The sequence below is a fragment of the Temnothorax longispinosus genome, chromosome 12 (genome assembly GCF_030848805.1).
Source record: "Temnothorax longispinosus isolate EJ_2023e chromosome 12, Tlon_JGU_v1, whole genome shotgun sequence".
NCBI classification, from domain to species: Eukaryota; Metazoa; Arthropoda; class Insecta; order Hymenoptera; family Formicidae; genus Temnothorax; species Temnothorax longispinosus.
The window spans coordinates 12425860-12441412 of NC_092369.1; the positions used below are offsets into that span (position 1 = coordinate 12425860).

The 15553-nt window shown below is 34.8% G+C and overlaps 2 protein-coding genes across 8 annotated transcripts in view; both read right to left on the reverse strand.

Moving 5' to 3' along the window:
• Superdeath (Suppressor of ER stress-induced death) overlaps nucleotides 1–884 on the reverse strand; it is a 42969-nt gene extending 42085 nt beyond the window's left edge. The window contains exon 1 of the mRNA XM_071794579.1: nucleotides 761–884. The gene's annotated coding sequence lies outside the window, so the exon portion shown is untranslated. The remainder of the gene's footprint in view (nucleotides 1–760) is intronic.
• Nucleotides 885–3616: 2732 nt separating this feature from the next.
• The window catches only part of Vha100-2 (V-type ATPase subunit a family protein Vha100-2), a 34160-nt gene continuing 22223 nt past the window's right edge, over nucleotides 3617–15553 (reverse strand). For 3 of the 7 annotated variants that reach the window (XM_071794584.1, XM_071794583.1, XM_071794585.1), the window contains exons 2-14: nucleotides 12794–12934; nucleotides 11801–11980; nucleotides 11174–11302; nucleotides 10978–11096; nucleotides 10105–10231; nucleotides 9700–9876; nucleotides 8703–8915; nucleotides 8049–8262; nucleotides 7519–7945; nucleotides 6914–7041; nucleotides 6588–6820; nucleotides 5825–6219; nucleotides 3617–5438 (exon numbers count right to left, since the gene is read on the reverse strand). In XM_071794584.1, coding sequence (XP_071650685.1) covers nucleotides 5342–5438; nucleotides 5825–6219; nucleotides 6588–6820; nucleotides 6914–7041; nucleotides 7519–7945; nucleotides 8049–8262; nucleotides 8703–8915; nucleotides 9700–9876; nucleotides 10105–10231; nucleotides 10978–11096; nucleotides 11174–11302; nucleotides 11801–11980; nucleotides 12794–12910 — 2556 coding nt within the window. In that variant the 5' untranslated portion in view covers nucleotides 12911–12934 and the 3' untranslated portion in view covers nucleotides 3617–5341. Of the gene's footprint in view, nucleotides 5439–5824; nucleotides 6220–6587; nucleotides 6821–6913; nucleotides 7042–7518; nucleotides 7946–8048; nucleotides 8263–8702; nucleotides 8916–9699; nucleotides 9877–10104; nucleotides 10232–10977; nucleotides 11097–11173; nucleotides 11303–11800; nucleotides 11981–12793; nucleotides 12935–13026; nucleotides 13084–15553 lie in introns of those variants that run through there. The other 4 variants (XM_071794586.1, XM_071794587.1, XM_071794581.1 and 1 more) reach the window with 4 other exon arrangements.

Below are 15553 nucleotides of genomic sequence, written 5' to 3' on the forward strand. Positions count from 1 at the left end.
TCTGCATTTACTCAAATTAGAGTGACAACTCTCTCTTTTGAAGTGACTATCGCAATCACTCTAATATATTAGTGGCGAAACTACTCTATGAAATTTAGAGAGCGATGATTCGATTTAATATAATTAATGAAATATTTAACGCGAATCATATATCAATTACTTTTATGCGAAATTAGCAAGACACTAACGCTCCCGCGCCTATGAATTCCCAAAATTCCACACGTGCATAACGTCGTCGGCATCAGCGAGATTAAACTGTACTGCAGCTCTAAGCCGTAATCTTGAAATTCTACCAACTAAATTGAAAGCGGTTAAAAGTCGAAAATAAACGATTTATAAATATCTTCAAAACGTTCTATCATTTGCTGAGGGTTCCGCGAACGGCTCATGTTTCTTGAATAAACATTGTTAATAAATCTCAATGAAATAGCAACTGGAAATTTCATAAATTTTTTAAGAAGGCAGTATAATTAACGAAGTGATTATCACTTCTGATTCATTGTTTGTTCATTGTAAATAAGCATAAGAGAAATCTAGAAAAACGAAGAAAAACTTATCTAACTCTTCATTCATCTATTCGTTCATCTAGCGGAAATCTGGGAGAACGCATTTCAGATAAATGCCCGAGAATAATTTCGGAAAGTGGGACGTGCCCCTTGGGAAAATGGGACAACTCCTCGCAACTGTGTGAGTCGCAAAGCTTCAATTTATATATTATACATACATATATAAATCCGACCCTGATGATCCGTACACTCACCTGCGTTATCGAGCGCGTACGGGTCCATGCGCGAGGGATGCTGGCGCCCGGGATATATACGGGAACACACGGTGGCAGGGAGCGCGCGTCGCCTACTGAACTCTCGCTCTGTTCTCGCCCATTAAATCGGAGAAAACGTTGCATCAGCGCGCGCAACTCTGTCAAATACCCACGGTGCGACCGTTGCCGCAAATTCGATCTCCCGTAGGATTGGATCGGAAGTGGCGGAAGTGCCATGCCATGCCATGCCGCGGCCGTCGTGCTCCAAGTGGAAGATCGCGAAACACGAGAGAGAGAGAAAGAGAGAGTTTCGTGCGATCAATAACGATCGAATAACTTCAAAGCTGTTAGTTCGAATTAATAGAAGTGCTCCGATCTTCGCCCTCGTCGAGATTGACTTCTGCATAGCGATCCGCAATATTCAACCCCGTATAACTTTGCAAATAGTTCCGGTAAATAGTTTGCGTATAATATTTTTTTGGAACTTTCGTAAAATTCTTTAAATAATAAACAAGGGATGATTATTATACATTACGTTAGATTATCAAGAGACACGGTAGTGTCTCGCGCCAAGTACACGCGGAGCGAGACCGACCGTGACTCTTTTACGCGACGCGACGGGTTGCGAGTACCCGAGATGTTGAGATTATACATTACGTTAATCAAATTTTCTTGTGATTACACGTTATTTAAACTTATAACCGTCGAGACCAATCATTATTTAATATAGTAAATATAAAAACATTCTCCGATTATATTAAACATCAAATAAATGGTTTTTAAAGAGTACGAAACAATAAATACTTTTTTTTATTTTATACACTTTTCCGGATGCAATAAAGACAGATATTAATTTCAAGTTTTTATTTCCTAGGCAAAGTCCGATGGAAGCGCGATTATTTCACTTAAATAAGCAGGAACTTTTTATTGCGCTTTCATATCTCTCTTCGCGACAATTCGTGACAGAGCTCTTTCCTCGTGTCGATTGAAGAGCAAATCCGCGATCGATTTAATGCGTACGAAGCGGATTTCGTTGATACTTTGGTTTATATTTTGCACACGTTTTGCAATAAACATTTATATCTCTAAAAGCGAGAAGCTAATTAATCATTAAAAAAAAATAATTGTCTAATCAAAATTGGTAACCATTTTAGAGTTTACAACCATTAAATTGAATTTAATGTACATATATTAAATTGATTAAACAAAATATATTAATTATTAATGCAATATTAAATCTTAACAACGTAATTGCATTAATAATTGTAATCATTAAATGTCTGATTAACTATAAAATCAACAATAATAAGTGGAATTTGATCAATATGTGAATACCACAAGCAAGTTATAGATATGCACGATTTTCGGCTAGGCTGGATCTTTGTAGCCTAATATCTTTTGTGTAAATTTATGTACATTTTTCTACTCAGCAAACTACGGATCAATTGTTTTATCAGTCTTAAAACACATAGTCTAGTTCGAATAGTAAATTCACATAATTAAATCGATTTAATAATGATGATAATAATAAGCATCCTTTAAATCACTACAAGGTTTATTGCAAAAACTATATTATTCCAGCCAGAGTTTGAAGACCTGGATCTCCCTCCAATCTGTAACTGGCGTCTTTACCAATTTGACTAATTTAATCAATTCGACTGAGGCATGTAGTGATTTCATCGCAATAACCATTATTATGCGTAAATATTAAGGAAAACATTCATTACTTCAGGCGACGTAAATAAAAATATTATTAGGCTACCAAGATCCAACTCGACTGAAAATAACACATCTCTATTTACTTGTGATAACTGTGTACGAAATCTTTTTGTTTTTATTTTTTATTTCTCAGCTTGTACGGTATTGAAGCCGGCTGATATTGACGCATTATTTTGCATATCATGATGAATTCTTTCAGAAGGAGGCGGTCACGATTTAATTATCGTCGCTAGACTTTAATTAAATTGATACCATCTTTGGACGCACCGTAAAACAGTTGGACGTGTCCTAATTGCAAATTCCCGGTGACTTATTTACAAGCAGTGGGGATACAACACGTTACGTCGTACAAGTCGTTCTAATTAGAAAAGGCTTACGAATTTCCATTTGTTTCTGCGCGGAGACAGGATGTCTCAAATAGCAAGAAAATGAAGACCAGGAAAAGTTGATTAAACGACTTTCTTGTATTGGAAAAAGTTTAAAACGCTTTAAGATTATTTTATTCTTTTTCTAATTGATGGTAATTTCTTCGTTCCTTTATGTGAAAGCTACAGCAGACAAAAGATGTATACGATCCAATATGACACATTTCTGTATTTAATCAAACGTTAATTATCGCATTTCGAAGTTTGCCAATAAAGAATCTTTCCATTTTACGCAAAAGCAAAAAAATTAAGGATAATTGTTTTCATTTTTAGAGAAAGAAGCATACAAATCTGTTGAAAGTACACGGAATTTAAAGAGTTAATCCGCTAATCTTTTCAACGGAGTTATTTTAATATCCATAATCTATGAAATATGTAAAATAAATCCAGTCCGTTATAATTTGTAGCGTACTATACACTAATTATGAAAATACACGCACGTTGAGCTAATGAGAAATGCGGGACAGCTTTGTGCGTGACATTTTCTTAAAAAGAATGTCTAAAAAGGATGATCTATATATATAACATTTGTTGCGTACTTGTAAATGAGATTCACACATTCCCCGTTTCTATACCAAGTAATTAATCAACATTTTTTTTCTTTTTCAGTTACGCGACGCACGAAAGTAAGTTTAAATGACAGTCAATGTGATATCTTTTCGAAAATTTAAATAAAAAACAGAAGAAAAAAATCATGCAGAACACGTCAATATATGCAATACTCATCAATTTATTTTAACACATTGATAAAATATATATTGAATATTTATCTATATATATATACGCAAATTATATCCCAGAGATCTCGATCTTAATTTCAATTGAATTCACAAGTTAAACTAGGAATCAATCTTTCCGTAAGAAAAATTTATTTTTTTCTTTATGAAAGATTTTCAACCATCATTTCTTGCCACAACTGATATTCGGCACTGGAAGAGATAACATTGGGTAAATTAATTAGCTTTGCAAAAACAAAGCAAATATTTAAATGGGTTTCGTTATTCAATCACGGCACGTGAATTTCATTCACAAAAAGACCCTTATTTTAAACCTTATTTATATAGGCCGAAGATGTTTGACGTCTTTATAACGAAGATCGACTGAAAATCACGTCGTCGAGAGAAAATCGGGATCTCGGGAATACCTCGCGCACGAGTGTGTAGTGTGTCGCTCTCTTTTTGACACGTCGCATTAATACCTAATGGTGGATACAGTTGTTATGGTAACTTCGCGCAAGTTCGAATACCTCTGGTTACCAATCACTCGGGAGGATTTGTACTACAGTAATACAAGAATGTACATTTCGCCGCTTGTCTGAGTCCGTCGAGCATCGATCAAGCTACGGTGCGGCACCCCACAGTGAACACAATGTCCCAAATCGGGACATATAGCGTCTTAAAGATATCATTAAGACGTCTTAATGATATCTTTAAGATGTCTTGAAGACGTCTTAATGACGTCTTTAAGACGTTATATGTCCCGATTTGGGACATGCATGTTATTTGGAACACGATTCGGATCAACATAATTTCTTCATTTTCCAATTTCTTCATCGTAGCGCCATAATTACAACGGCTCCGATTACAGCTTTTCTGCGCGGAGAATGAACTATAAGCGCGACGTTATAAAATATTACAACGCGCGACGTGCTTAATGACGAGCTACAGCGACTATGGCATGTCCACGTTACTAGGTAATTAATGGAATGAATATAACGCGCACTTGGCAACATCAGCAGCAGCGTAGTTGCTGAATCATATGCGTCTTTTATATCTCTTTTCCGCTTCCGTTGAAATAATACCGCGATCATGGTCGTTTAACGTTGGACGAGCAGAGTTAACTCTAATCGCGAATCTTATCTTAAAATGAAATAATTGATAAACCAATTGAATTCGTTTTACTAAGCGAAGACGTTGTTACACTTCCTCTTTTTAAAGTATTAAACTATAAGTAATTTAAAAGAATTATATACAAGCAGATAAAAATTAGCAAAAATTTACTAGCAACAAAATTTAGAGCCGGCTCCGCAAATAAATTCTTTTTTCAAATTCGGTAGATTAAATAAAATAAAAATCTGAAAATGAATATCTAAAATAAACTTTTATAATGCGCGCCAATTTCTCGATCGGCATTGTTATCATCCAACGTGTAAAAAGTATTGAGAAAACGTATATTTCTTCTTCTTCTCTTATTGTAATTATCGTGTGCGTATTTGACCAATGTACATGGACACGTGATCAATAACTATAATTGTTGAAGAAGGCACATTGTCACACTCATTTAAAACAATCCATGGCAATTAATCCTTCTTGTACTTTTCTAGGCAACAAGACAAGGTCTCGCGTATATGAAAATATTTAAAATAAAGAAATTTTCGCGCATAATATTCAGTAATTATATATCTAACGATTATTGCTGTGAAGACTAGCGGCAGCATCTATTCCTCGATATCCTCTGCATCTAAGATGCTCTTGAAGTAAAATGGTTGGAAGGGATGTCCTAAGCCTTCGTAGAATTTACTCATGAACTCGACCCTAAAGCATAAATGTTATTAAAAGATAATAGAAAACAGTAGAATACGATAATAAAATGCCTTAATTCTCTAAATTTGATCAATTAGCACTCCACGTCAGTAAATAGATCAACAGAAAAACTATTAATAAAAACTTTAAAAGTTAAACATTAGAAATTAATACAAAAAAAAGATTTATATTATTTGCTGAAGTTGAAAATGTGAAACCAATTAAAAATAATTCTTATTAAATAAAATAGTTAGAAAATAATCTGCATTTTTTTCCCATTTAAAAGGTATTCTACAATTTCCTTCTTAAACAGTTTTGGACTCGTTTTAACTTCACTTGAAACAAAACACTATATCAAAAAAGCGCAGCCTCTTTTGAAACAGGTATGTCACCCGTACCAATGAAGTCGAAGCGTGTGAAGAAACGCCGAGAGGCCCTCCATCAAGACAAGAATGACGACGGTGAAGAAGGCCCAGACAGCAAACACGGCAAATAGGACAATACTGTTGATATACTGATCTTCCGCGGCGCCTAAGCCTATTCGCAACACTCTGTTCCAGAGCACTTCTGACAGCTGAGAGTGGGCCAACGACAGGGCCCATAATCGTAGATAGGAGGCAGTGTGCGAAACGGTGGATAAAACGTATTCTATGGTATGGATGATCTGAGTGATCATCAGCTCGCTGAAGCTGTCGTCGTGACCGTGATCATCCACCGCTGCATCCTTGCTGGTCCCAGCGTCCGGCGGTTCTTGGGCCTGCAACTCGATGTCCTGGGATGCACTCCCATTACTCTGGGCAAGCAACACGCGTGTAACATCAGCCGAGTGTTTTATTTGTATTTGTGATTAAGTACAAAACACCAATTCTCCCATTTCATCTAATATTATGATCCATCAACCTCGAGACGTTTAATATTATTAGCTATTGTTTGCTAAATTTTTGTTTATACATCATATATCACCGATATCTGTGATGATCTAATGAGCTTAATAGCTTGCTGAAATTACTAATTTCGTACATATGTACAAGTGACGCTTATATGGTGTAAGGTAAAAATCAAAGGCCGCATTTTTATTATTAAAAATTATGAGTATACAATAAAATAAATCATTAAGTAATAGAAATTAAATGGTACAAAGCAAAATAACAAGTTACTTACGTAAATCTTTCCTGATGTCCTATGTCTCTTTGAAAATAGAATAAATAATGGCTTCCCGAAAAGCATAACGGGAACGCACAAGAGGGCGGCGGCAAGCAAAACCATCTGCAAGACATCCTGTCCCTCGAACATGTACTGGGAACAACCATCAGGCACTTCGGCATCTTTGAAAAGCATCATGTTAATAAATGTAATTAACACCGACGGTGCGCAACCTGGTGTCAGTCTTGGATCTGCATTACAAAGCATCACATTACGTCACAGAAATTATGTATGTGTGTATATGTATATTGCAATCACTTACTTGAAGATAAATTAATATTTACCTTCAGCCGAAGCCTCGTACAAAACCCATTTAATAAACATCAAGACAGTCATGTAGCAAAATAGCCATACAAGGAAGAGCAATTGTGGTAGAAATTCAAGGAACAAGCTGGCATATCTCTTGAAATGTCTGAAAAAAGGTCACAATGCGCGATATGTACAAAACGTCGATCAACGTCAAAAACTTTAATCAAACCTGCTTCGGAAAGAATAAAAGTATTTTATGCGAACAGGAATTCACGGAAATGCTTTCTATCGAATTATCACGAGATATCACTTATGGCAATATAGATACACATAAAAAAATATCGTTTAATCTTTCGTAATTCTTCTTTGGCGCAAAAACGCAGAACACAATTTGACGTACCCTGCTCGACATTCATACGTGTATTATATATATGTAACGCATCTACATTTTCTTTCAACAGTAGTACAATTTTTGCAATCACTCCCCAGATAGCACGTACCATGTCAAAAATTAGGACATATAAGACATCTTTTAGACAATATTTCATCTCAAAGATATCTTCAAGACGTCTTATGTCCCAATTTTGGACATGCGTGCTGTCTGGATCTTAATTTCTTTCATCAAGATTACGATACTTACACCATATTGACGACGTTCATGCAGACGCCGAAGATCATGTGCGCGACGCCAAGAATAATCGACAGCTTCATCTTGAACGAATTGTGAAATACAATTTTGTTGTGAGCGAGAGCCCAAACCGGGTCTACACCCAGAGGATAGGGATACTGTAGGTAACTCTCGTTCTTGTTTGGCGACAATTCTAGCGTTTTGTTATCTCTCACGACGGTGTACGAATACCTGACCCTCCAACTAGATCCGAATATGTTAACTGACTTTGCGAATATGTCGTTGTAGATAAAACCACTGTAGATGGAAAACAAACCCATGAGGAGGATGATGTAACGACCGCCGAAAAATAGATTCCCAATTTCGTTGTCGGACTTTTGCGCGTTGATCTTTTTCTCCATTAGCACCATAGCCAAACCAAAAAGCGTCAGTATCAGCCCTAACACAAAAAGTCACGTACCGATAACGATTACTTGACAAAATATATATCTATTTCTCACATATTTGTTCATCGTTCCACTTGCTCGCTCGGATTTACTCACCATGGCCAGCGTCGCCGAACATAACGGCGAACAGAAAGGGAAACGTAATGATAGTGTAAAGTGCCGGATTAGCTTCGCGATACGATGCCACACCGTACGCGTCAATTAGATTTTGAAAGCCTCTCGTAAACTTGTTCGTCCTGTTGAACGTCGGAGGATTTTCATCCGTGTGGATCACGTTGAGGAAAGACGGTATGGAGCTGCCACATTGTCGCTAAAAAAAAACCCCACATTCCTTTGTTCAATAGATCATATCTTTGTGTTTCGAAATGTTGTCTTCTGAGAAGACGGTAACAATACAAAAACTTTTTACTTCGCAACAAATTATAAGTTATTTAGCAGAATACGGATTTGACGCTGTTTCTATAAGCACAGCTGCTTGGAACTTAATGATCCACTTGTAAATATTAACTCAAGTATAATTTCTAATCTTATTAAGTTTTTTATTGACAATAAATGAAATTTCTTCTATTATGTCTGGCAAAAAAATTGTATTTTTATTTAACACAATATTGCTTCTAGTCTAGTCAATTATCGTAACATTAACCGTTTAAATCCTTTTATTTTTATTTTTAAAATATATAAAGCAACAAAAAGAATGTAGTCCACGTTATAATTTTATTGGATATTCTTTATAGGTATATGTACACTAACCGATCCTTCTGTAAGACAATTTTGTACGGTCCCGAGATCGGAAATAGGCATCCAGCATTCTCCAATGAGACATTTTTTCGACACGTCCATATTGAACAGATTCATTGTGTGATAAATAGCTTTCATCTTTCGCACCATGATACTCCAGTTTGGTAATTCCTTCGCTACGTTATGCAGAACACGCTGGCGATGATCTTGCGTTTGATTTAGTACCTTAGCAGAAAAGTTATTCAGATACAATAAGACATTTCCTCATTGTCTAGATTAGATAATCAAATATTAATTAAAATATTTCCTCAATTTAATTATATGTTGTTATTAATTAAAATCTGCCAAGTAATATTTAAAAATAAAATTAATCCCCAAAAAATTGTTTCATATGTAATTAAATACATATAAAATATTTCTATATATGTTTTCTTTTTCTTGTATAATCTCTGAACGTATAAACAAGAAAAATAATAAAAAGAAAAATTAAAAAATAATTAAAAGAATGATTTTTACATTGTTTTTTTAATAAGAAAGTGACTTGAGAAAATGAGGAAAAATTGTCCATATACGTATAAACGTATATATCATCATCATTATATATAAATGTAATATATGATATAATCATATACAAAAATGTAATAATTATAAACAAAATATGATTTTATATATATACATTATATAATCTAATCGCAATTTTACCTCCGTGTAAAAAAATAATGCAAAAACTATTTTTCCAATTATTTTTCAATTATTTATCTTATTATTTTTCTTGTATATACAAACAAAGATTATACAAGAAAAAGAAAACACATGTATAGACATATTTTATACATAATTAAATATAGAAAATTTTTCTCTGGGACCATAATAATAATTAATATTAATAATAAAGTTATGATATAACAGTATATTTATAGGATACACACATTTATATTAAGCACTTATTATGTAAATATACTATTTAAGTATTACACATTTGTAATTTCTTTTGACACAACAATCTCACCAATTTAAGGTCCTCTAGCCGTGTACGCACACCTTTCAGCATTTCCTGACGTTCTGCATGGCTGGTTGGGCACGGATAGAGCGAGGCGTGGAAGCCAGTGCAGACTTTTTTAATACGGGTCTTCAATTGTTCCCCTTGAAAAAATGCCACAAAAGCCGTTTTATAGATTTCGTTGCCCTGAAAACAATCGCAAAAAAAGGATCAAGCGCATCAATGAACGTGCAACATTCTCATTTTGCGACATGTATTAAAACGAAGCTAAATTAATTTTTCGAGGTCCGTTAGTTTTATTTTGATATTGCGTGTGCCACCTTTTTCACGCGTATAAATAACCGACAAAGATTAGCAAATATAATAAATTAAGTAATTTTTATGTGTTAAAATAAAATAAGGATGAAAGCTAACCGTAGCTGGATCCTCCAGCGGCTTATCAAGTTCAGTTTGCCGAAGAAAAACGTTTCCGCGTGATATACGCCAAAGCATTCTCTCAAAGGCTGGAACTCGTTCGCGATTTATTACCCCACCGACAAATCTGCAAGAAATTAAATATCATTATAACATAATTTATCAAGTAATACATTATTGCGTCATATAATTGTTGCTTGTAGACATACACTAATTCTAAGTATAACAGTTCATTTCATTTGTCGCACGCACTTCTAATTGTAATGCTACAAGAATTTTTAATTTTTATCATTAAAAAACAAGTCATATAAGACAAAATTATTTGAAGAGAAAATTGTGTATCTGAAATCTTTATCTCTAAAATTCTTTTCTATAAACCCAAATATAACAAAATAAATTATTTATCACACATTATCTAAAATTGTATACAATTTACATAAAGCAATAAATCAAAGGCAATTTTTTCGTTTAAGAGTTTCTTAATTTTCATTTTCATTACGTCCAAAGTTATCCAAAAAATTGTCCCACAAGAATATTATTCATTATATTTTTTCAACTCACTTTTTTCAAATTTATGTTATCGCAATAAATTAATTACATAATTAAATTAATAATTAAAATGATTCTTTAGAGATAAGATATGTATAATAATATAGCAGAAGTTTTTATATTCCAGGGCAAATCCCGTTGAAATAAGCGCGCGTACAAAAGTAGGTATAGCGAAGTCGCATGGGGAGTCGCTTACAAAGGCGTCAAAAGCGTCCTTTTAATATTATTAAACGTCACACACGCGAGCTTAATATATTAACGTTATATATTTAACACGCGAGAGAGAACCGGCTTGAGTGATGATTCCGTAAAACTGTAACTTACTCCAGACGTCCGCGAATCGAGACGACGGGATTCAGTGCTTCCTCGTTGATGAGCGCCTTGGTGATCGAATCGTTGGCTTCTTCCTGTTGATATAGAAGAAGAAGAAACGAATCTTGATTCTTCGACAAAACGGTAACATCAATTACACGAAGGAGGACGGCGCTACGAACAAAAGCTGCTGAACTACTTTAGGTACCTCCGTGAAGAACGCTTGCGTCTTCTCGAGCACGTGTTGTAATTCCGTCAGCTCGAGATAGTTGCTCTTCAGGTTCACCGCGTTCTGGCTCAGCTCTTGTATGTCGTTCTCTGTTTTCTCGAGATGCGCCTGTTGCGAGAGAGAATGCGATTGATATATCGAACATACAATAAACACGCAATAAGTGAATATCAATATTGTAAATAACAAAATATTCTGCTATTTTTTTATGTAATCACAATTAATAATAATATTAAGCACGAGTTTTTGGAATATCGATTCTCATTTGTTATTTTTCAACGTTATCATAAAATCCGACTTTAACGTAAACACTCACTGACGCTGACTCATTTCGCATATATATGCGGCGCATTTATGCTTGTTATGTGCTAAAAAAAACTTTCATCTTTCTATTTTATAGTAACGTAGCTGTCTAAAAATATTTTTTTTCCATCATAGAAAATGTAAAACATTTTTTTTTAATACATCACATTTTACGAACGTATAATCGTTAAATCGTCAAAAACACGAGGATTCGGGCCTGACGTTATTTTATTCAGATTTATTTTACGCGGTATACCTACGTCGAAACGAGCTTTCGACGAATTTCAGAGGAAATTTTTTTACCTCGAGATCGATAATTGCACGTGGGTTGGGCGCGCGCGGTAGTTCCGTAAGATTATCCGGGATTGGTACACCGTCTTTCTTGACCTCCGCCTCGATGTACCGAAGCTTGCGCTCCAGTTCGTCGCATCGTCGGACCTCGTTGACGAATTTCCGTTGAAAATAATTCAAGTCGCCGTTCAGCTAGACATTACGTCAAAATTTAATATTGTTTCCGATGTAGTCAGGAACATTAATGTGCTCATTAAAATTGAATCTTATGTGCAGTCCATTAAAATTGAATCACCTGACTGTTCACAGGATACAACTTCAAAATGCATTAAATGGTTTTATATCTCACGCAAAATTTATATGTACTTTATATAATAGTATTAGAATGTTTTCATTTTATTATATACATACTACAAAGTATATAAATCTTAGGTAGTAAAATTAAGATATTTATAATACTTTCAAATAAAATTTGTAACTTTTTAAATAAATTATTTTTAGGTCTTTAAGTAAACATAAGTCACCGAGACTTAACACTTAAGTCTCGGTGTTAAAGAATTAAGATAGCATTCTATATCTAGTTATTAATCCCATATCTAATCATTTACTTCAATCTATTAAACAAATATTGTTACAAGTATATAATTACGTATTTCATAGTTTGATAGAATTCTTATATTCTTAAAATTAAATATTTCTGCAGTTAACAGATCAGTTGCAGCATTTCTGCAGTTACCTATGCTAACTGATATAGAAATTTAATATTATTTAAGAAAGAAACGCTTTCTCTCTTCTCCCTTTCTCCATAATAATTATTATAAAATATAATAAATAAGATAACAGACAATGAATTTCTCATCCCAAAACAAAAAAACATAATTTTAAAATAACTTTAAACGCATCAGCTGACATATTCAAATCATCATAAGTATAGTTACAGACTAGTCAGACTAATTACATTAAATAAAGTCATCGAAAGAGAAGATTACACTTAATTCCACTTACATCACGAAATTGCACCGTACCGGTTTCTCCAAGTTCGGAAACAGAAAGGTAAGCCGTCTCCGGCTGAATGAACAGCTGGCAAAGGGCCATCTCCTCGCTCCTGAACATCGCCCCCATTTTCAAAGCAATTTAATCCTTATCCTGCGACAAGAAAGACAATATTTCTTCTAAATTGCAGCTTATATCAAGTATAACAGAAAATAAGAAAGGTATATGGTGCATGACAACCATACCTTTTGCGACTGAGCTATTTTTATGTTGCTCATAAAATTGCGATTTTTATTTAACTTCCTGAAAATTATAATTTTAACGTACGTCTCGTCCAAATAAATTTACAAAGTTGCAATTTGAGTAATACTGCTTAGCGGAAATATTAATACGGCGAAATCAATTTATCAAACTGAAATATTTTAATGAAATATTTTTTTTGCTAATTATTTCTAAAAAATATAGAAAAAAACGCGAGCAAAAGAGACACATTAAAACTGTAGGAGAAGTGAATCGTGAATCTTAATCGACGAGATATCGAGCAAACATTGATACAAGATAAGGCAATTGTAGTCACGTCTTGTTAGCACGACACGCACATTATTATCGATCAATAAATATGTCACAAAAATATGCGAAATAAGAAACGAGGTCACCGTGCCACTACAATGAAACATCAGTTTCAAATATTTTAAATATCTGTTAATTAACATATTTGTAAGATCTTAATAAAATGTATAAAAGAAACAGTCTCTAGATCTCTGCTAGGTAAACGAATCAATACAAATAGCAGAAAATCCTGCTGTATATATTTAAAAGAAACTACACGGAGTGTAAAACTACACGTGAAAAACGGAGCAGACTAAAATCTATATATTGTAAAGTAAATTTCTGAATAGATCATTCACAAACTTCTTTTATTCAAATTAAAGCAGCGACTACGAGAGTGAGACAAAACTCAGAAAGAAAAGAATCAAAAGAAAAGAACGCGGAAAACCGTGATAAATGACTTTCCTTGTCGACGGGGAAACCGCCAATATTTGATTTGCAAACACACTCTTGTTTTTCTCCCATCAAAGATTTTCTCACAGGAACGACATTTGAGGAATCGCTATCGAATTCAGCACGTACGTGTGCTTATTTATCGACAAACACAAGTACCGCCACACAAAATGCAACACGGGAAATCCATGTATTTTAATCGTCGTTTAAATTTACCGTATTTAAAATAGTCGAATTATACCCAACGCAATCTGATCGCCGAAAGTTCAAATGAAAAGTTTTACGGCCGCGGCGCTCTGTTTCCACGTAGTAGGCGGAGACGCGAGGGTAAACAGGAGTGCCAGATAAGCGAGACGCTCCATAAATATGTACGTGAATAAAGGTGTTACACTCGCGTCGGCACACCCTCGCCGCGCCGGGTTAAATTCTCGCTCTTATCGCGGTTCGTCAACTCGGATAAAAAAAAGTGGCGCCGACGTTACACGCTGACGTTACGTTTGTTCTCAAATGCGGTAAGCTAATTAGCAATATATAAACTGTGCGTATCGAGTTCGAGAGGAGGAAAGCGAAAAGTCTTAGATGGCATAACAAGCAATTCGAAAAACCTATAGAATTTTAAAAAATTCGTAGAAATCGAAGATGCGTCCGCAAAAAATATGTGTCACGTATGCTAAAATGACAAAACATGGCGGAAAACAGTATAATCTTCTTCTCACAGTAGCAGTCTTCGGCTGCATTCGAAGAGCGCGCTATTAGCGCTATTGCATCATTCTGTCTTTATCGCTCATCAGGTGTAAAACAAGGATAGAACAAGCAAATAGCGCTAATAGCGCGCTCCCCGAATCCAGCCTTCGTAATCGTTCGATAAGGAATCATAAAAGAAATTAACTAAGTGAATTATTAACATCAACTAACGTTCCTTAAAACATTTTTCGATACGGCATCCATCCATATCTTCTTTGAAGCTATCTTTACATCGTGAGTAAGCCTAGCTTCATTAACTGCAAATATCGAAAAGATTAGCATTCTTCTAAGCAATTTTAAGTATCGAAGATTAGCATTCTTCTAAGCAATTTTAACGACTTTCTTATCGGGGCACCATTGCCCGTGGCTAATTATAAAGAGGACATTGAAACACTAACGTGTTATCGACTCGACTAACTAACATATCAAGATCTGATCGCTTCGACCGGAATTTTCGTTAACGTACTCATTCCATGTCGTAATTTCTGAGGCGACAATGTATCCTTTTCATTGCAATTTAACGTCAAGATATCAGTTTAAAGATCAATTTAGACAATATGTTATATAATATATTGTTTTAAGACAATACCAGAAGGACATTCTAGCGGGCAGTAGTTCAGCAAAATTTCTAAAAGCTTGCTAAATTTAATACCGCGCCTGTCGCAAGTCCTTCTCTTATTACTTAGTCGCACGAGAGTCTGCAATTGGCTAATTGTAAGTGGCTTGTCTCGTTATTGCACGTGCAGATGCACGCTCACAGTGTATATTAAGGACAACTCTCTTGCATACTTCACTCTTTTAATATTTACAAATTAATTCCAATTGTTACGTCAATCGATATTAAAATGTAGAGTAAGGGTAAACTTAACAGTAAAATTTTTATATCACACGTGCGTGGAAAGTGGCCCATTATGCGCGTGTTTTTTGTGCGACAAATAGCCAATTCCACACACCACTCGAAACAGTGCGGTAATATCTCATTCCCGCACAGTCTCTCAAGGCGAGTGCGATCACCCGCACGCGTGT